At 46.2% G+C, this 22,014-nt stretch overlaps 1 protein-coding gene across 5 annotated transcripts in view; it reads left to right on the forward strand.

The window, feature by feature from the left end:
• The window catches only part of LOC124008073 (H(+)/Cl(-) exchange transporter 5-like), a 37,282-nt gene extending 26,451 nt beyond the window's left edge, over nucleotides 1–10,831 (forward strand). For 4 of the 5 annotated variants that reach the window (XM_046318984.1, XM_046318983.1, XM_046318982.1 and 1 more), the window contains 8 exons: nucleotides 105–339; nucleotides 483–669; nucleotides 744–903; nucleotides 1,528–1,714; nucleotides 4,766–4,968; nucleotides 5,142–5,337; nucleotides 6,338–6,445; nucleotides 6,523–6,661. In XM_046318984.1, the coding sequence (XP_046174940.1) occupies nucleotides 105–339; nucleotides 483–669; nucleotides 744–903; nucleotides 1,528–1,714; nucleotides 4,766–4,968; nucleotides 5,142–5,337; nucleotides 6,338–6,445; nucleotides 6,523–6,635 (1,389 nt within the window). In that variant the 3' untranslated portion in view covers nucleotides 6,636–6,661. Of the gene's footprint in view, nucleotides 1–104; nucleotides 340–482; nucleotides 670–743; nucleotides 904–1,527; nucleotides 1,715–4,765; nucleotides 4,969–5,141; nucleotides 5,338–6,337; nucleotides 6,446–6,522; nucleotides 6,662–10,069; nucleotides 10,107–10,287 lie in introns of those variants that run through there. The other variant, XM_046318986.1, reaches the window with a different exon arrangement.
• Nucleotides 10,832–22,014: the final 11,183 nt, after the last annotated feature.

Below are 22,014 nucleotides of genomic sequence, written 5' to 3' on the forward strand. Positions count from 1 at the left end.
CAATGTTACTGTAAGTAAGAGACTTGAACAAAGGCTTACTACTGTGTGAAACTAGTCCTTTTGACCGTGAAGGAGACTTCCTTCTCTCTTCTCCCTCTGCCCAGGTGAGCTACTACTTCCCTCTGAAGACTCTGTGGAGGTCGTTCTTCGCTGCGTTGGTGGCAGCCTTCACTCTGCGCTCCATCAACCCGTTCGGTAACAGCCGACTGGTCTTGTTCTACGTAGAGTTCCATACCCCCTGGCACATGGTGGAGCTGGTCCCGTTCACCCTGCTGGGCATCTTCGGTGGCCTCTGGGGGGCGCTCTTCATCAGGGCTAATATCGCCTGGTGCAGAAGGCGTGAGTAGGAGGGAGGGATGAGCGAGAGACTACTTATAATGAATGAGCCTGTTTCTCTCCTGTTCCAGTTTTGATTGACTAACTGATTGAATGATTTGTTAATTGTCACAATAATGAAGTGATGAACTTCCTCCTCTCCTCAGGTAAGACCACTCGTCTGGGCCACTACCCGGTGCTGGAGGTCTTGGTGGTAACTGGAATCACAGCCCTCCTCTCCTTTCCGAACAATTACACCAGGATGAGTGGGTCAGAACTGATCTCAGAACTGTTTAATGACTGTTCTCTACTGGATTCCTCACAGCTGTGTGACTACAACAGCTCTGAGAACAGGTACTAACTGGGGGAGGGAGTTTTTTTTTTTTTTAAACGTTGTCAACTAATATTTACTTATTTAATTCCTTCAGGTCTGACTCTGGTGTGTTTAGTGCCAGCCTCGCTGATAGGGGGTTCAGTAACACACTCCCTGATAGGCCAGCTGGACCAGGTGTGTACACAGCGCTATGGCAACTGGCTCTGGCACTCTTCTTCAAGATGCTGGTCACTGTGGTTACCTTCGGCATGAAGGTAGGTGTGGGATAGGTGGGTTGTGTGATGATACATTTTAAAAAATATATTGTTTTACTTATATTTATTGATTTATTTTACCCCCTTTTTTCCCCAATTTCGTGGTATCCAATTGTTAGTAGTTACTATCTTGTCTCATCGCTACAACTCCCGTACGGGGTCGGAAGAGACGAAGGTTGAAAGTCATGCGTCCTCCGAAACCCAACCAAGTTACTGCTTCTTAACACAGCGTGCCATCCAACCTGGAAGCCAGCCGCACCAATGTGTCGGAGAAAACACCGGGTGACCTTGGTTGGCGCTCACTGCGCCCGGCCCTCCACTGGAGGTGCGCGATGAGACAAAGACATCTGTCGCGACAGAGCCTGGGCTCGAACCCAGAGTCTCTGGTGGCCTTAGACCACTGTGCCACCCGGGAGGCCCGGTTTACATATTTTTGATAAAATTAATCTGTGATATATTCTCTAATAACCTTGTCCGAGCCAGAACGGCCCATAGGGTAGGAGCCTATCTCCTGTTTCTGTAGTGAGGCAGCTTGTTGTACAAGTACACCCCATGGCTAGGACACCAGTAACAGCAAGAAGGACAATCATTATTTGACAATTGGTTCCATGCTCATCTCTCCAGGTCCCTTCCGGTCTCTTCATCCCCAGTATGGCTGTAGGGGCGATAGTAGGCAGACTGCTGGGAGTTGCCATGGAACAGATGGCGTTGACCCATCATGACTGGCTCATCGTCAAGGGCTGGTGCTCATCAGGGGCGGACTGTATCACACCAGGGCTCTACGCTATGGTGGGGGCGGCAGCATGTCTAGGTGAGGAGGTCACTACAGTACTATGGTGGGGGCGGCTGCATGTCTAGGTGAGGAGGTCACTACAGTACTATGGTGGGGGCGGCTGCATGTCTAGGTGAGGTCACTACAGTACTATGGTGGGGGCGGCAGCATGTCTAGGTGAGGAGGTCACTACAGTACTATAGTGGGGGCGGCTGCATGTCTAGGTGAGGAGGTCACTACAGTACTATGGTGGGGGCGGCTGCATGTCTAGGTGAGGAGGTCACTACAGTACTATGGTGGGGGCGGCTGCATGTCTAGGTGAGGAGGTCACTACAGTACTATGGTGGGGGCGGCTGCATGTCTAGGTGAGGAGGTCACTAGGGTACTATGGTGGGGTTGATGTATGTCTAGGTGAGGAGGTCACTAGAGTACTATGGTGGGGTTGATGTATGTCTGGGTGAGGAGGTCACTAGAGTACTATGGTGGGGTTGATGTATGTCTGGGTGAGGAGGTCACTTGAGTACTATGGTGGGGTTGATGTATGTCTGGGTGAGGAGGTCACTAGAGTACTATGGTGGGGTTGATGTATGTCTAGGTGAGGAGGTCACTACGGTACTATGGTGGGGTTGATGTATGTCTAGGTGAGAAGGTCACTACGGTACTATGGTGGGGTTGGCTGTATGTCTAGGTGAGGAGGTCACTTGGGTACTATGGTGGGGGGGGATGTATGTCTGGGTGAGGAGGTCACTACTGTACAATGGTGGGGACGGCTGTATGTCTTGGTGAGGAGGTCACTTGGGTACTATGGTGAGGTCACTAGGGTACTATGGTGGGGGCGGCTGTATGTCTAGGTGAGGTCACCACTGTACTATGGTGGGGGCGGCTGCATGTCTAGGTGAGGAGGTAACTAGGGTACTATGGTGGGGGCGGCTGCATGTCTAGGTGAGGAAGTCACCACAGTACTATGGTGGGGGCGGCTGCATGTCTAGGTGAGGAGGTCACTACAGTACTATGGTGGGGGCGGCTGCATGTCTAGGTGAGGAGGTAACTAGGGTACTATGGTGGGGGCGGCTGCATGTCTAGGTGAGGTCACTAGGGTACTATGGTGGGGCGGCTGTGTGTCTTGGTGAGGAGGTCACTTGGGTACTATGGTGAGGTCACTAGGGTACTATGGTGGGGGCGGCTGCATGTCTAGGTGAGATCACTAGAGTACTATGGTGGGGTTGATGTATGTCTTGGTGAGGAGGTCACTAGACCACTACGGTGGGGTTAGACCACTACGGTGGGGTTGATGTCTGGTTGAGGAGGTCACTAAACCACTACGGTGGGGTTAGACCACTACGGTGGGGTTGATGTCTGGGTGAGGAGGTCACTATACCACTACGGTGGGGTTGATGTCTGGGTGAGGAGGTCACTAGACCACTACGGTGGGGTTGATGTCTGGGTGAGGAGGTCACTAGACCACTACGGTGGGGTTGATGTCTGGGTGAGGAGGTCACTAGACCACTACGGTGGGGTTGATGTCTGGGTGAGGAGGTCACTAGACCACTACGGTGGGGTTGATGTCTGGGTGAGGAGGTCACTAAACCACTACGGTGGGGTTGATGTCTGGGTGAGGAGGTCACTAAACCACTACGGTGGGGTTAGACCACTGCGGTGGGGTTGCTGTATGTCTGGTGTTTATCTTAGCGGTTCAAATCACACTTCTATAGATACTGTCCCATCCCACTCTGGGGTCCCCTTTGAGGAATCACTAAACCACTCCCCTGGGGTTGATGTCTGGGTGACCCTCTCCCTCTCCCTCCCCTTTGATGTCTGGGTGAATCCCTCCCTCCCCTGGGGTTGACGACCCTCTCCCTCCCCCTGTTGTCTGGTGTTTATCTTCTTCCCCCCCTTTATAGATACTGTCCCATACCTCTCTCCCTCCCCCTTTGACGAATACCCTCTCCCTCCCCTTTGACGAATACCCTCTCCCTCCCCTCCCCTTTGACGAATACCCTCTCCCTCCCCTCCCCCTTTGATCGAATACCCTCTCCCTCCCCCTTTGACGAATACCCTCTCCCTCCCCTTTGACGAATACCCTCTCCCTCCCCCTTTGACGAATACCCTCTCCCTCCCCTTTGACGAATACCCTCTCCCTCCCCCTTTGACGAATACCCTCTCCCTCCCCTTTGACGAATACCCTCTCCCTCCCCCTTTGACGAATACCCTCTCCCTCCCCCTTTGACGAATACCCTCTCCCTCCCCTTTGACGAATACCCTCTCCCTCCCCCTTTGACGAATACCCTCTCCCTCCCCCTTTGACGAATACCCTCTCCCTCCCCCTTTGACGAATACCCTCTCCCTCCCCCTTTGACGAATACCCTCTCCCTCCCCTTTGACGAATACCCTCTCCCTCCCCCTTTGACGAATACCCTCTCCCTCCCCCTTTGACGAATACCCTCTCCCTCCCCTTTGACGAATACCCTCTCCCTCCCCCTTTGACGAATACCCTCTCCCTCCCCCTTTGACGAATACCCTCTCCCTCCCCTTTGACGAATACCCTCTCCCTCCCCTTTGACGAATACCCTCTCCCTCCCCCTTTGACGAATACCCTCTCCCTCCCCTCCTTTGACGAATACCCTCTCCCTCCCCTCCTTTGACGAATACCCTCTCCCTCCCCTCCTTTGACGAATACCCTCTCCCTCCCCCTCCTTTGACGAATACCCTCTCCCTCCCCCTTTGACGAATACCCTCTCCCTCCCCCTTTGACGAATACCCTCTCCCTCCCCTTTGACGAATACCCTCTCCCTCCCCCTTTGACGAATACCCTCTCCCTCCCCCCCCTTGACGAATACCCTCTCCCTCCCCCTTTTGACGAATACCCTCTCCCTCCCCTCCCCTTTGACGAATACCCTCTCCCTCCCCCTTTGAATACCCTCTCCCTCCCCTCCTTTGACGAATACCCTCTCCCTCCTTTGACGAATACCCTCTCCCTCCCCCTTTGACGAATACCCTCTCCCTCCCCCTTTGACGAATACCCTCTCCCTCCCCTCCTTTGACGAATACCCTCTCCCTCCCCTTTGACAAATACCCTCTCCCTCCCTCCAGGTGGTGTCACCCGTATGACCATATCGCTGGTGGTCATCATGTTTGAGCTGACGGGCGGTCTGGAGTACATTGTTCCTCTGATGGCTGCGATCATGACCTCTAAGTGGGTAGCGGACGCGTTGGGGCGTGAGGGGATCTACGAAGCCCACATCAGACTCAACGGTTACCCCTTCCTGGAAACCAAAGAGGAGTATGGGCACAAGGTCTTTATATTTATTTATTTTCATCAGGGAGCATGAATCACAGATTCTTGCTGCTAATTCTCATCCTAACAAAGTAAGATTGCTTTATGTTGGAAAAGTAGCCTTTTTCTTGTCTTTCATTTAGCCTATATAGAGCTTTGAGGTTCCTCTGATCCTGTCTTAACTCCTCTCAGACCCTGGCTCAGGATGTGATGCGCCCTAGGCAGTCGGACCCTCTCCTAGTCGTGCTCACTCAGGAGGGTATGAGTGTAGGGGAGATAGAAGGGGTGATAGCAGACACTGACTACAGTGGCTTCCCCGTGGTGGTGTCACAGGAGTCTCAGAGGCTAGTGGGCTTCGTACTGAGGAGGGACCTGGTCATATCTCTAGGTGAGTATCTCTGTCTATATGTGACTATCTGTCTCTCTCCCTCTGTCTCTCTCCCTCTGTCTCTCTCCCTCTGTCTCTCTCCCTCTGTCTCTCTCCCTTTGTCTCTCTCCCTTTGTCTCTCTCCCTTTGTCTCTCTCCCTCTGTCTCTCTCCCTCTGTCTCTCTCCCTCTGTCTCTCTCCCTCTGTCTCTGTTTGCATAGTGTGTTTGCCAATCAGTGCCACAGGGTGTGTGTGTTTGCCAATGGACATAGTTGACAATAAGGTGTATCAAGGTTAGACTGTGTGTCTGACCTGTACTTGCCAACGTGTGTCTGTTGATGTGTGATCTTCAGGTCTGTCTGTCTGAGGCCCATTATAAATTACAAGTCAGTGTGTGTTTTGCATATCACTGTGTGTGTACAAAACATTAAGAACACTGTCCTAATATTGAGTTGCCCCCCCCCCAGTGGTGCCCTGAGAACAGCCTCAATTCGTTGGCATGGACTCTACAAGGTGTGGAAAGTGTTCCACAGGGACCTGTCTCCCCATGTTGACTCCAATGCTTCCCACAGTTGTGTCGAGCTGGCTGGATGTCCTTTGGGTGGTGGACCTTTCTTGATACACACAGGAAACTGTTGAGTGTGGAAAAACCCATCAGTGTTGCAGTTCTTGACTCAAACCGGTGCGCCTGGCTCCTACTGCCATACCTCGTTGAAAGACACTTCAGTATTTGGTCTTGCCCGTTCACCCTCTGAATGGCTCACAGACACAATCCATGTCTCAAAGGCTTAAACATCCTTCTTTAACCCGTCTCCTCCCCTTCATCTACACTGATTGAAGTGGGTTTAACAAGTGACATCAATAAGGGATCATATCTTTCACCTGGATTCATCTGGTCAGTCTGTCATGGAAAGAGCAGGTGTTCTTAATGTTTTGTCCACCCAGTGTATAGTATAGTTGTGTGCAGCTATGAATAACTCCTCCCTCCCTCCTTCCCTCCCTCCCTCTACTCCCCCGCTAGACAACGCCCGTAAGCGACAGGAGGGGGTGGTCAGTGCCTCATTAGTGTTCTTCTTGGAACACGTGCCCCCCCAGCCCTTCTCCGGTCCCCCTGTCGTCAAACTACGAGGTAAGAACACACACACACTCAGACGGTATGTTTCTATATGACAGTATGTTTGTATGTTATTATGTTCTCTGCTGTAGGTATCCTGGACCTTAGTCCCTTCACTGTGACAGACCACACCCCCATGGCGATAGCTGTGGACATCTTCAGGAAGCTGGGACTCAGACAGTGTCTGGTTACACACAACGGGTGAGTAGGAAAGTAGTGGTTACTGTACAGCCTGGTCCTAAATCAACCCCTACATCCTAGGCCCTTTGCATACGTGGAGATCTGAGAGGATTTGGGCAAGTTGAAGCTATTGTTGGGGTTGAGGCCGTTGCTAGTTTAAACTGCCCAGCTCTTGGTTCTACCTCTTCCATTTTTCGGCATTGGGAGGTGGTAACATTTGGAGGTGTTTCCACGGCTTGGACCAATCAAAGTCCACTTGATACCCTCGTCATTTTCACCACCATATCCGAGGCTTTCTGTTCCTCCAACCCCAGTCAATCAACGGTGAGGGGCTGCTTCTATTGCCATTTTTAGAGACAGAGACTGAGAAATACTCCATGAAAACTAGAAAAGATCGTCTTTGGGGACGGTAGATTTTGAAATTCAGTCTGTTCGCTTTGTAAATTAATAAATATATAGACTCAATGTAGTTTAGTTTTCCGCGTATTTAATTTCGAAAAGCCCCATGTTGTCACACAGGAGCCTGCAGCCATTAGCTAGTATGTCAGATGACGTTGGAACTTAGCGTTCTATTGAGCAACTCTTATGATGATGACCGTGGTCATAATGACATTCTTTTCACTCTCTGACGAAATATTCTGGAACTTGTCAACCATATATAGATTTTGGCTGGGTATTCTTTTTTTAATGCAATTCTGTATTGAATTCAGATATTGTTTTATAAACATTGAATGCAATAAAAATGGTATGGGTTTAACACCCTTGTGTGTGAAGACATCTCCATTTCCAGGGAATGACTGACAGTAGATCTCTAGCTCTGCCAACTTGCATCACTCCACCACTAGAGGCCAGAGAACAAACACTCATACATATCCCACTCCATCCCTCTCCCCTCAATCAATCAATCAATCAACCAATCAGTCAATCAGTGGTATTTATAAAGCCCTTCTTACATCAACTGATATCTCAAAGTGCTGTACAGAAAACAGCCTAAAACCCCAAACAGCAAGTAATGCAGGTGTAGAAGCACAGTGGCCAGGAAAAACTCCCTAGAAAGGCCAGAACCGAGAGAGGAACCAGGCTATGAGGGGTGGGCCAGTCCTCTTCTGGCTGTGCCGGGTGGAGATTATAACAGAACATGGCCAAGATGTTCAAACGTTCATAGATGACCAGCAGGGTCAAATAATAATAATCACAGTGGTTGTAGAGGGTGCAACAGGTCAGCACCTCAGGTGTAAATGTCAGTTGGCTTTTCATAGCCGATCATTCAGAGTATCTCTTCCGCTCCTGCTGTCTCTAGAGTGTTGAGAACAGCAGGTCTGGGACAGGTAGCACGTCCAGTGAACAGTTCAGGGTTCCACAGCCGCAGGCAGAACAGTTGAAACTGGAGCAGCAGCACGGCCAGGTGGACTGGGGACAGCATGGAGTCATCAGGCCAGTTAGTCCTGAGGCATTATCCTCTTCTCTCTATTTCGCTCAGAGAGGGAGACTTAAATTCACACCGGATAAGACAGGAGAAATCCTCCAGCTATAACAGACTGACCCCCCCCCCTGACAAAAACTACTGCAGCATAAATACAGGAGGCTGAGACAGGAGGGATCGGGAGACACTGTGGCCCCGTCCGACAATATCCCCGGACAGGGCCACACAGATGCAGAGCCTCGGCAGTGAGTTGCTGCACAACAGTTTTTTTTTCAAACATTTTTGAGAGGAATGAGAGCTTCAATATAAGCTTTAAGAAATATATATATATTTTCTGGGTCAAGGTTTGGCTTTTTCAAGAGTCTTTATTACTGCCACTTTTAGTGAGTTTGGTACACATCCAGTGGATAGAGAGCCGTTTATTATGTTCAACATAGGAGGGCCAAGCACAGGAAGCAGCTCTTTCAGTAGTTTAGTTGGAATAGGGTCCAGTATGCAGCTTGAAGGTTTAGAGGCCATGATTTTTTACATCATTGTGTCAAGAGATATAGTACTAAAACACTTGAGCGTCTCTCTTGATCCTAGGTCCTGGCAGAGTTGTGCAGACTCAGGACAACTGAGCTTTGGAGGAATACGCAGATTTAAAGAGGAGTCTGTCATTTGCTTTCTAATGATCATAATCTTTTCATCAAAGAAGTTCATGAATTTATCACTGCTGAAGTGAAAGTCATCCTCTCTTGGGGAATGTTGCTTTTTAGTAGCTTTGTGACAGTATCAGAAATACATTTTGGATTGTTCTTATTTTCCTCAATTAAGTTAGAAGAATAGGATGATGGAGCAGCAGTAAGGGCTCTTCGGTACGGCACGGTACAGTCTTTCCAAGCTAGTCGGAAGACTTCCAGTTTGGTGTGGCGCCATCTCCGTTCCAATTTTCTGGAAGCTTGCTTCAAGTCTCTGGTATTTTCTGTATACCAGGGAGCTAGTTTCTTATTTATTTAACCTTTATTTAACTAGGCAAGTCAGTTAGTTACTTATGACAAATGTTATTTGTTTTCAGGGGTGCGACTGCATCAAGGGTATTACGCAAGGTTAAATTTAGTCCCTCAGTTAGGTGGTTAACAGAATGTTGTACTCTTGACGTCCTTGGGTAGGTGGAGGTAATCTAGGAATCTTTGGGTTTTCCGAGAATTTATAGCACGGCTTTTGATAATCCTTGGTTGGGGTCTGAGCAGATTATTTGTTGTGTTTGCGAACGTAATAAAATGGTGGTCCGATTGTCCAGGATTATGAGGAAAAACATTTAGATCCACAATATTTATTCCACGGGACCAAACTAGGTCCAGTCGATGATGGCTCCGAAAGTCTTTTGGAGTGGGTCTGTTAACTTTCCATGTGAATATAAAAGTCACCAAAAATGTGAATATTATCTGCCATGACTACACGGTCTGATAGGAATTCAGGGAACTCGGTGAGGAACGCTGTAGATGCCTCAGGAGGCCTGTAAACAGTAACTATTCAAATGCGTAGGGGATATGGTCACTAGTGTAACTAGGAGGTGAGGCCTCATTTAACACAGTAAATTCATCAGGCTTAAGCCATGTTTCACATCAAGATTATGGTCAGTGATTAGTTCATTGACTATAACTGCTTTGGAAGTGGGGGATCTAACATTAAGTAGCCCTATTTTGAGATGTGAGATATCATGATCTCTTTCAATAATGACAGGAATGGAGGAGGTCTTTATTCCAGTGATATGGGCTAAGGCGAACACCGCCATGTTTAGTTTTGCCCAACCTAGCTCGAGGCACACACATGTCTCTCTTCTGTCTGTCTCTCCATCTGTCTGTCTCTCCATCTGTCTGTCTCTCCATCTGTCTGTCTGTCTCTCCATCTGTCTGTCTGTCTCTCCATCTGTCTGTCTGTCTCTCCATCTGTCTGTCTGTCTCTCCATCTGTCTGTCTGTCTCTCCATCTGTCTGTCTGTCTCTCTCTGTCTGTCTGTCTCTCCATCTGTCTGTCTGTATTCCTCTATCTCAGAAGAATGGTTTTGCTGGGAATCATCACTTTGAAAGACATTCTAAATTTCTAATGGCTAAGATGTCCAACAGAGACCCTGACTCTATCCTCTTCAACTGAGACCCAGACTCTATCCTCTTCAACTGAGACCCTCCCTCTGTCCTCTTCAACTGAGACCCAGACTCTATCCTCTTCAACTGAGACCCTGACTCTATCCAGGAGGTTGCTTCAACTGAGACATTCTGAAGCACATGGCTCAGATGTCCAACAGAGACCCTGACTCTATCCTCTTCAACTGAGACCCAGACTCTATCCTCTTCAACTGAGACCCAGACTCTATCCTCTTCAACTGAGACCCAGACTCTATCCTCTTCAACTGAGACCCAGACTCTATCCTCTTCAACTGAGACCCAGACTCTGTCCTCTTCAACTGAGACCCAGACTCTGTCCTCTTCAACTGAGACCCAGACTCTGTCCTCTTCAACTGAGACCCAGACTCTGTCCTCTTCAACTGAGACCCAGACTCTGTCCTCTTCAACTGAGACCCAGACTCTGTCCTCTTCAACTGAGACCCAGACTCTGTCCTCTTCAACTGAGACCCAGACTCTGTCCTCTTCAACTGAGACCCAGACTCTGTCCTCTTCAACTGAGACCCAGACTCTGTCCTCTTCAACTGAGACCCAGACTCTGTCCTCTTCAACTGAGACCCAGACTCTGTCCTCTTCAACTGAGACCCAGACTCTGTCCTCTTCAACTGAGACCCAGACTCTGTCCTCTTCAACTGAGACCTGTCCTCTTCAGACTCTGTCCTCTTCAACTGAGACCCAGACTCTGTCCTCTTCAACTGAGACCCAGACTCTGTCCTCTTCAACTGAGACCCAGACTCTGTCCTCTTCAACTGAGACCCAGACTCTGTCCTCTTCAACTGAGACCCAGACTCTGTCCTCTTCAACTGAGACCCAGACTCCCTCCCTCCCCTCTCCACACCTCTGAGGAAGCGGACCTCTGGCAAATGAAGACCTTCTTCAACTGAGCTTGTCTCCTCCCTGTTTCCATCCATCCACTTATGGGAGGAGGACACCAGCCTATAGGAGGGACGACACGGCCTTGTTTTCTCAATAGGTCTCACCTAAAGAAGAGGGCTGGTGGATACAGTGTTATGGACACATTTATACAAAGAGGATGGAAAAATAGGAAAGAACACACTGAAAAGGAAAATGATTGGACGGCAGGTATCCTAGCGGGTAAGAGTGTTGGGCCAGTAACTGAAAGGTCGCTGGTTTGAATTCCCGAACCGACTCGGTGAAGAGTCTGTCAACATGCCCTTGAGCAAGGCACTTACCCTAATAGCTCCTGTAAGTCACTCTGGATAAGTGTCTGCTAAATGACTAACATGTAATAGACCTGCCGAACTAATAGACAGTACTCTTTCCTGCACTGCAACCAGTACTATAGCTGTACACAGAGAGATGATGAGAGATGAGATGGAAGGATGAGGGTGAAGAAATGGCTAATCATGATGTAAAATACAAGGTTCCACTGAGCCTTTAAAAAAAAAAAGGACTGTTGAGGAGAGGTGGTGGGGAAGTGCTGACCAAACTGTTACTGATGCAGTAGTACACCATGTAGGGAATTAGGGATCTCTGTAGGATCCATCTGGATCTCTGTAGGATCCATCTGGATCTCTGTAGGATCCATCTGGATCGCCGTAGGATCCATCTGGATCGCCGTAGGATCCATCTGGATCGCCGTAGGATCCATCTGGATCGCCGTAGGATCCATCTGGATCGCCGTAGGATCCATCTGGATCGCCGTAGGATCCATCTGGATCGCCGTAGGATCCATCTGGATCGCCGTAGGATCCATCTGGATCGCCGTAGGATCCATCTGGATCGCCGTAGGATCCATCTGGATCGCCGTAGGATCCATCTGGATCGCCGTAGGATCCATCTGGATCGCCGTAGGATCCATCTGGATCGCCGTAGGATCCATCTGGATCGCCGTAGGATCCATCTGGATCGCCGTAGGATCCATCTGGATCGCCGTAGGATCCATCTGGATCGCCGTAGGATCCATCTGGATCGCCGTAGGATCCATCTGGATCGCCGTAGGATCCATCGGGATCTCCATCGGATCCATCTGGATCGCTGTAGGATCCATCTCAGGTAGTTAAAACTGAGTCACTAAGTCTGTCCTCCATGTTGTCTTGTCTCTGCTTGTTAGATACAGATGTGTCTACTCATAATCTCTGAGGTGTGTGTGTGTGTGTGTGTGTGTGTGTGTGTGTGTGTGTGTGTGTGTGTGCATATTGCTGAGATAAAGCTAGAACACAAAAGGGAAACATCGAAGTGTAGAATTCCTCCTAAAATAGCCCCCATGACCACATGGGTGTGTTACCATGACAACCCGGTTGTTCATCACTTTGATGTGCGACAGGCGTGGGAAGAGGCTAACGACACACACGGGCTATTAGAATGCTTTTAGCTACAGGATATTAGAGAGAGACTGATCTAAAGACGCTTCACATGGAGATCAGGTTACAGAGCTGCTCAAAGGCACACATTCCTCAAACACCGACACGTGTCTGTGTGTCTGTGTGTCTGTGTGTCTGTGTGTCTGTGTGTCTGTGTGTCTGTGTGTCTGTGTGTCTGTGTGTCTGTGTGTCTGTGTGTCTGTGTGTCTGTGTGTCTGTGTGTCTGTGTGTCTGTGTGTCTGTGTGTCTGTGTGTCTGTGTGTCTGTGTGTCTGTGTGTCTGTGTGTCTGTGTGCGTGTGTGTTGGGTTCAGTGGTAGAGTCAGAGCAGGCCCCCTTGATTTCACGTTGAGTCATATAGGGGTGGATTGGCCTCTTTCAAGGTCTTTCTTTAGGCCCCGTTGTGTGTGTGTGTGTGTGTCCTAGGGAATATTTTACAGACATGGGAATTTGCCAAAATGTACTCTCACGTTTCTGAGAGTTGTACATAAACTATATTGCCTTTCCAAGTTTGTGAAGTTGTTAGTTTAAATAGGACTTTGGGACTTTGAGTTTAATCTCTTCTCTCTTTCTGATTCTGAAATATTTTTTTAGGGATCGTGAATCAAACTGTGTGTGTGTGTGTGTGTGTGTGTGTGTGTGTGTGTGTGTGTGTGTGTGTGTGTGTGTGTGTGTGTGTGTGTGTGTGTGTGTGTGTGTGTGTGTGTGTGTGATGAGCTCATGGGAAGCGTTGTGTTTATAATCAACAATGGTGATCAGATTGTCATAACCATCTCCTTATGTCTGTGTCCCAAATGACACCCTATTCTCTATATAGTTCACTACTTTTGACCAGGGCTTATAGTGGATAGGGCACTGTTTGGGACATATCCCATTCATATAGCCCTGGAGGACTAAATGACCATCTTCATATTCCTCTTTTTATTGCGGTGTTTTTTTCCCTGGTCTTCTCATTTTTATAGAAATGTTGTCATCCCATCCGCCTATCCACCCTCTCCATTCTCTGTCCTTAGACAACCCCTCCCTCTTCTGTCCCCACCGTCTCTCTCTCTCTCACATATTCCAAATATGATGTCACAATGCTGCCTGCCTGTCGAGCCGCGTGAGGTTTAGTCTAGAAGGGATACAGCTTTTGTCAAAATTGACTTTTTCGCAGCAGGTTTACTATAACTTACGCAGCAGGACAGGCAAATTAGGTTAAGGTTAGGAAAATTAGGTTAAGGTTAGGAGAATTAGGAGAATTAGGTTAAGGTTAGCTAAAATGCTAATGAAAATCTACTTTTGATGTAAATTTAACAAAAGCTGTATCCCGTCTAGACATGACCGCTGCGTGACCTTTCTCTCTTGTCTTGTAACAGGAAGTGCAATAAGGTGTGGTCTAGTTTGTGCCGGGCCCTGGCCAGTTTCTTTATTTCTCCATACTGTAGGGACCACTTCCTATGCTACTGCCAGCCTTTGTCTGCTAGTTGGGGTTTAAAAGCACTATCGCTGAGACTACTTACAATGAGCACCTCTGGCAGTTCCTAAGAAGCTTATCAGAAATGAAATGATTTGTCATTCTGAATGTGGAATGTTTGTTTTTTACCATACCCTATGAGGGATTCCCATATTTGTCCCCCTCCCAGAATTCTTGAAGAGTCTAAATTCCCCCTGAAGTCTGGGTAGTGGGCTCGGAGCGCTCTGTAAGAGGCTGTGTGTGTGTGTGTGTGTGTGTGTGTGTGTGTGTGTGTGTGTGTGTGTGTGTGTGTGTGTGTGTGTGTGTGTGTGTGTGTCTGTTTTTGTCTGTCTGGCACCCAATTGGTCTATCCAGGCTGTTGTTGATAAATGTCTTACACCTCGCCACAGACAGGGGTTTTAGGGGGTGAGGAGGTGTAAAAGCTCATTAGAGACACATTTCCTGACTGCCTCTTAGAGCAACACAGACCTCTGTAGACTGATAACTATGGAGGTAATGCCAACACTGTTGATATGACAGGGGGGGGGGGTGTGACAGGATGGGAGGTTGTGAAAAGAGGGGGATTTAAAGGAGGGAATAGTCTTTGTTCACACTCCTGAGAAAATACTGAACAAAGGAGAGAGGGAAAGTTGAGTCAAACAAGGCCCTGTAGCCTTCACTGTCACCCCATCATACCACACTTCAGGACATAGACACGTAATTACGCTGTTCTATGTCTTACATGTAATTGATATGCCTTGATTCAACTTTGTGGCTCATGTAAACTGTCACTTAGAAATCAGAATTCCTTAACGCTCAGTTGAAGTTGGTTGTTATACGGAACAATACCAAGAATTTACCAAAACACTTGGCAGTAAGTGTAGTGTTTTTTTTTGTCTATATTCTAGAACTGTCTAAATACTCCGGGATTCTATTTGACCCCACCCTAGATGACTACACGGTGAAACCATGCACAATATACTAGAAGACCATCTGGCTTAAGGACAATCAATCATTTTTTCTAAAGGGAGAGTCCATTCTGTGTGACCTATTTCTATGTCTGTTGCTCTGTGTGTAATACAGATGTGTGTAATATAGATGGTGCTGTTTGTTATTGACTCTTTTAGATGGGGTTGAAAGGAGAGGTACACACACTCTGGCTCTCTCTCTTTTTCCTATTCTTGCAGGGACCAAATAATTGACTCTCATTCAAAATCCTATTTTCCATAAACCCCTGAGCCTAAAATAGTATTTTTCCTCGTGTGGACTTCTGGTCCTTACAAGGATAATAACACCAAAGCACACCACTCTTTATTTACCCTTCAGAGAGGTTGATATGAGAGGTCAGGGGGTTAGATCCAACAATTACATGAAGGAAAACCCTTGATGTACAAGACTGTGGACCAAAGAGAGCCCCCCCCCCCACCCCTGGGTCTCGTCCATCCAAATCACTAGAGCCCCAAATCCCCAAGACCCACATTTTCTCCAGAAACTCAAAAGGTTTCTCAGAATCCATCCCATCAAAGCACTCTGCTAAGGGGTACATGGGCCCAAATGTGTGTTTTAGCCCTGCTAACACCTTACATTACACATTTTATCCAGAAACTCAACATGTGTTTTTAGCACTCTGAATTTCCTGTTATATGAGCGATGATGACATGTGTTTTACAAAGACCTTACATTACGTACATGTTATATGACATTTGTTTTATCTGCTAAGACCTTACATTACGTACATGTTATATGAGCGATGATGACATGTGTTTTAGCACTCTGCTAACACCTTACATTACGTACATGTTATATGAGCGATGATGACATGTGTGTTTTAGCACTCTGCTAAGACCTTACATTACGTACATGTTATATGAGCGATGATGACATGTGTTTTAGCACTCTGCTAAGACCTTACATTACGTACATGTTATATGAGCGATGATGACATGTGTGTTTTAGCACTCTGCTAAGACCTTACATTACGTACATGTTATATGAGCGATGATGACATGTGTGTTTTAGCACTCTGCTAACACCTTACATTACGTACATGTTATATGGGTGATGATGACGTGTGTTTTAGCACTCTGCTAAGACCTTACACACACTTTTTATATGATTGATGGTCTGTATTGTTTTTTTTGTTCACATGATGTATATGTACCAGTTTGTTTAAATTATTGTATGATTATTTATTTTTGCACAGAAGGAAATGTATGTTTCATTATGATTGTAATGTTATGGGGTTTGTGATCTAAATATATTAAATCTAAATTATGCATTCAGAGAGACGTGTGTGCGTGTGTGTGTGTGTGCGTTGAACCATGAGTGTGTCTGAAATGTGATGTCATTGTTGATCTTAATGCAACGGAATCCAATCTCAACAGATCAAATCAAATCAAACACATGACCCCTTCCCTTTTTCCACATTATGTTGCAGCCTCAATTCTAAAATGTTAAAATATTTGTTTTCCTCAATCTACACACAATACCCCATAATGACAAAGCGAAAACAGGTTTTTAGAAATGTTAGCAAATTTATTTTTAAAAAATTAAATATATAAATATTCAGACCTTTTTGCTATGAGACTCAACATTGAGCTCAGGTGCATCCTGTTTCTATTGATCATCCTTGATGTTTCTACAACTTGATTGGAGTCCACCTGTGGTAATTTAAATTGATTGGACATGATTTAGAAAGGCACACATCTGTTTATATAAGGTCCCACAGTTAACAGTGCATGTCAGAGCAAAAACCAAGCCATGAGGTCGAAGGAATTATCTGTAGAGTTCAGAGACAGGATTGTGTCGAGGCACAGATCTGGGGAATGGGACCAAAACATTTCTGCAGCATTAAAGGTTCAAGAACACAGTGGCCTCCTTAATTCTTAAATGGAAGTAGTTTGAAACCAAGACTCTTCTCTAGAACTGGCCACCCGGACAAACTGAGCAATCCGGGGCGAAGGGCCTTGGTCAGTGATGTGACCAAGAACCCGAGTTCCTCTGTGGAGATAGAATCAGTCCTTTACGGTAGAGTGGCCAGACTGAAGACACTCCTCAGTAAAAGGCGCATGACAGCCTGCTTGGAGTTTGCCAAAAGGCACCCAAAGACTCTCAGACCGTGAGAAACTAGATTTTCTGGTCTGATGAAACCAAGATTGAAATCTTTGGCCTGAATGTCAAGTGTCACGTCTGGAGGAAACCTGGCACCACCCCTACGGTGAAGCATGGTGGTGGCAGCATCATGCTGTGGGGATGTTTTTCAGCTGCAGGGACTGGGAGACTAGTCAGGATCAAGGTAAAAAAGAACGGAGCGAAGTACAGAGATCCTTGATGAAAACCTGCTCCAGAGCACTCAGGACCTCAGACTGGGGGCGAAGGTTCACCTTCCAACAGGACAACGACCCTAAGCACACAGCCAAGACAACGCAGGAGTGGCTTCGTGACATGTCTCTGAATATCCTTGAGTGGCCCAACCAGAGTCCAGACACGAGCCCGATCGAACATCTCTAGAGAGACCTGAAAATAGCTGTGTAGCGACTCTCCCCATCCAACCTGACAGAGCTTGAAGAGGATCTGCAGAGAAGAATAGGAGAAACTCCCCAAATACAGGTGTGCCAAGCTTATAGCGTCATACCCAAGAAGACTTTGGGCTGTAATCGCTGCCAAAAGTGCTTCAACAAAGTGCTGAGTAAAGGGTCTGAATACTTTATGTAAATGTGATATAAAATATTTGTAATAATTTTGTCATGATGAAGGGGGGGGGGAATGTAAACCATTTTGGAATGAAGTTGTAACGTAATAACGTGGAAAAAGTCAAAACGGTCTGAATGCTTTCAGAATTTGCTGTATTTAACCACCATAGATATCCAGGATCCAGACACCACTAACTCGTCGTCTCTGTTTCTCTCTCAAACACACTTCTGATCCAGATAACTGTTTAAATGTTTATTCAGTTTTGGACATCCATTAGCAAGCCTGGCAATTAATTGTCCCACAGTTATGAAGTGGTTTTGTGGCCATACACACGACTCGAATTACCAAAATTCCTCCCCATCGAACACACAAGACTCAGAGGAGAAAAACTGAAATTCCTTCCGATCTGATACACACACACACACACACACACACACACACACACACACACACACACACACACACACACACACACACACACACACTGACAGATAGGAATGTGTGTCATTTGAGTCACAAGGACAGGGTGGAATCCTTTCCCTCTGAGCCGGTCTATTAGAAGGACCAATCTATATAGGCCAAGTCTATACAGACCTAGTCTATTAGGAGGACCAGTCTATACAGACCTAGTCTATTAGGAGGACCAGTCTATACAGACCTAGTCTATTAGGAGAACCAGTCTATACAGACCTAGTCTATTAGGAGGACCAGTCTATACAGACCTAGTCTATTAGGAGGACTCGTCTATTAGGAGGACCAGTCTATACAGACCTAGTCTATTAGGAGGACCAGTCTATACAGACCTAGTCTATTAGGAGGACCAGTCTATTAGGAGGACCAGTCTATACAGACCTAGTCTATTAGGAGGACCAGTCTATACAGACCTAGTCTATTAGGAGGACCAGTCTATACAGACCTAGTCTATTAGGAGGACCAGTCTATACAGACCTAGGGTTAGAATTTCTAATACATAGCTTTCTCTTCTCCTCCCTCTTCGCTGACGAGATACTTCACAAATCACCATTATTCTTGTTATTTTTTTCTGTGGTGTTATTATGATTGATGTGATGTTTACTGTAGGATAAAAAGGTCAGTGGCTAGAATCTTGGTTAGAATGTCGGTCAAACGTTTTGGCTCACGTCTCGAGATCTAGGCGTGATTCCGCCCAGTTGACCACAGCGGCTTGTCCCGATCGCTGGGCACACACACCCATGCACAAACACTCACTGGACGGTTGACCGCAGCGGCTTTTCCCGATCGCTGGACACACCCACCCATGCACACACACTCACTCACTGGACAGTTGGCTGCAGCGGTCCGGCCACCACCACGGGAATGGAAGATGAGGTATTTATTTATGTTTCTCGCTCTAAACGTTGTCCACAGACTTCTGGGAGAGGCACGTCCGAACAAAATGACCGCTGTGGCTTCGCAACTCACCCTACGATGGAGGGAAATCCATGGCTTCGCAACTCACCCTACGATGGAGGGAAATCCATGGCTTCGCAACTCACCCTACGATGGAGGGAAATCCATGGCTTCGCAACTCACCCTACGATGGAGGGAAATCCATGGCATCCAGGAAGACTTTCTGAACTTGTCTTGTTGAAGTGATCAGATTGGTGTGGATCTGTAAGGTGGAGCCTTAACCGTTTGACCCATCTGATCATGGTAAGGAAATAATAGCCTACTTCAAGGAACGAAGTGAACAGACCCAAGTCCACCACAGAACAACCACTGCATAGTATCAGCAGGCTGATGCTGAAGATCGTCCGTCTGTCCGTCTGTCCGTCCGTCTGTCTGTCTGCCTGCCTGCCTGCCTGCCTGCCTGCCTGCAATGACTCAAAACACACCTCCAGGCTGTGTAAGGGCTATTTGACCAAGAAGGAGTGATGGAGTGCTGCATCGGATGACCTGGCCTCCACAATCACCTGACCTCAACCCAGTTGAGATGGTTCGGGATGAGTTGTACTGCAGATTGAAGGAAAAGCAGCCAACAAGTGCTCAGCGTATGTGGGAATTCATTCAAGACTGTTGGGAAAGCATTCCAGGTGAAGCTGGTTGAGAGAATGCCAAGAGTGTGCAAAGATGTCATCAAGGCAAAGGGTGGCTACTTTAAATAATCTAAAATATTTTTTGAATGTTTAACACTTTTTGGTTTTCTACATGATTCCGTGTGTTATTTCATAGTTGTCATGTCTTTGTTATTATTCTACTATGTAGAAAATAGTAAAAATAAAGAAAAACCCTTGAATGAGTAGGTTTGTCCAAACTTTTGACTGGTTCTGTGTACATAAGATTGTCTAGTTTTGCCACTCTATCTAGTTAATTGTTTACATAGTCATGTCTAACAATAAATAATGTATTTTCTAATCTATTTTTGGGTTGATAATTTCTGTTGACTGTAATAAAAATCATATGCATGCATATATAAGTGATATTCAACGAGGGGCTATGAGTTTAAAAACATACTAATAATGAACAACGTGGAAGGTGCGTTCCGCGACGCTCTAGCGGATTGGAACGGACTTTCCACGGAGATGCATTATTTTACAGAGAACGCATAGATCCTCAAATTGACTATCCTTTTTAAACCATGGATATAATTTAATACATTTGCCGCTCGAAATGTGTTCAACATCCACTGAAGTAGCTAGAGAGTTTACTAGATAGCTACAGTAGTCGTCGTGGTCAACAAACAGACTTGCTAGTTTAGTTTACCAAACTATCAGTCCTAGTTTGCTATCAACAATGCCACTCATTTGTTTTTATTCGACTGCGGTTGGCATACCGACCGTCTACTCCCTATCTCCTCTCTCATGAAATATATGTTAATGCTTCCCAATGACACCATGGTTAAATACATAAAGGTTGGCATACCGACCGTCTACTCCCTATCTCCTCTCTCATGAAATATATGTTAATGCTTCCCAATGACACCATGGTTAAATACATAAAGGTTGGCATACCGACTGTCTACTCCGTATCTCCTCTCTCATGAAATATATGTTAATGCGGTGGTTTGAGAATGGTTTGAGAAATACAGACGTTAATATTTACGAACCAAGTACATTGGCAGAACATTAGGGGAGTTTGTCATATAATCCTGAAATGCTTTGAGCACCAGGTAACAATAATAACAATAATAACACCAATAATAACAGTAATAATAATAATAACACCAATAATAATAATAACAATAATAATAATAATAACAATACAGCATCATCATCATCCAGCACTTTATTTACCACAAAATGAACATTAAGTCAAAGTAATGTATATATGTGTATGTACATTCCACCAGTGGCATTATGATATAAAACAAGGTCGAAACAGAGAAACCATTTGTAGAAAGTGTGTTGGAACAGGTAGGACTGAGTCCCATATGGCACCCTATAACCGATTCAGTGCACTCCTTTTAAACGGGGCCAGTGGGACTGAAAACAGTGCATCATATATGGAACAGGGGGCCATTTGGGATGCAGACTAGGAGTGAAATGAAACAAGGATGTACGAAGACCAATAGCGGACGTAGGATTTGGTTCTGAGAACGTGTCCTGTGGTTTATAATGATTTTCTTCCCTCGTACATCACATTTACATTATACACATGCATTCTCTCTCTCTCTCTCTACAGTGAACGGGTAGCAAGGTTATGATCGTTTTGTGTTTTTATATTTGATTTGATTTCTATTCGTTTTTTTTTCAATTATTTCAAAAAATAATTTGTTCATTATTAGTTTTCATTTTTAGTTTCAGTTTCATGTTCCTATAAAAGCGTTGATGGGTACATGTTGTTGTTGTTGTTGTTGTTGTCCACAACACTGTATATTGTTAGGAGGGCTAAAGTTCTGTGAATCCAAGTCATTTCAATGGAATGTATTCACATCCTTGTTGTTGTCATTCACTGTATGTTTCACACACACACACACACACACACACACACACACACACACACACACACACACACACACACACACACACACACACACACACACACACACACACACACACACACGCACAGCGAGGTTCACATCATTGAGCCACATTCCCATGGGAAATAACACCAGAACAGTAATATCACAACTGAGAACTGTTACAATTTACTCAGCATCTTTTCCAAGGACAGGGAGAGACAGTGAAACTAGCCGACAGGTCAGTGATTACATTGATACACTATAATCATATAAGGCTTTGAATCTGTCAGGCTTTCCAGTGCCTATTTAATTATAAAACACACACGGGATCCACTTTGTGTCAAATCGTGTACAACACACATTCAACATAACGACATTGCCGTAGCAACACGGCAGTAGAGACCTTCGATTTAAACTGGATCTGTGTGTGAATGATGCTCGGCTCCTT

Source organism: Oncorhynchus gorbuscha, linkage group LG21 (assembly GCF_021184085.1).
Source record: "Oncorhynchus gorbuscha isolate QuinsamMale2020 ecotype Even-year linkage group LG21, OgorEven_v1.0, whole genome shotgun sequence".
In the NCBI taxonomy this organism is placed as follows: domain Eukaryota; kingdom Metazoa; phylum Chordata; class Actinopteri; order Salmoniformes; family Salmonidae; genus Oncorhynchus; species Oncorhynchus gorbuscha.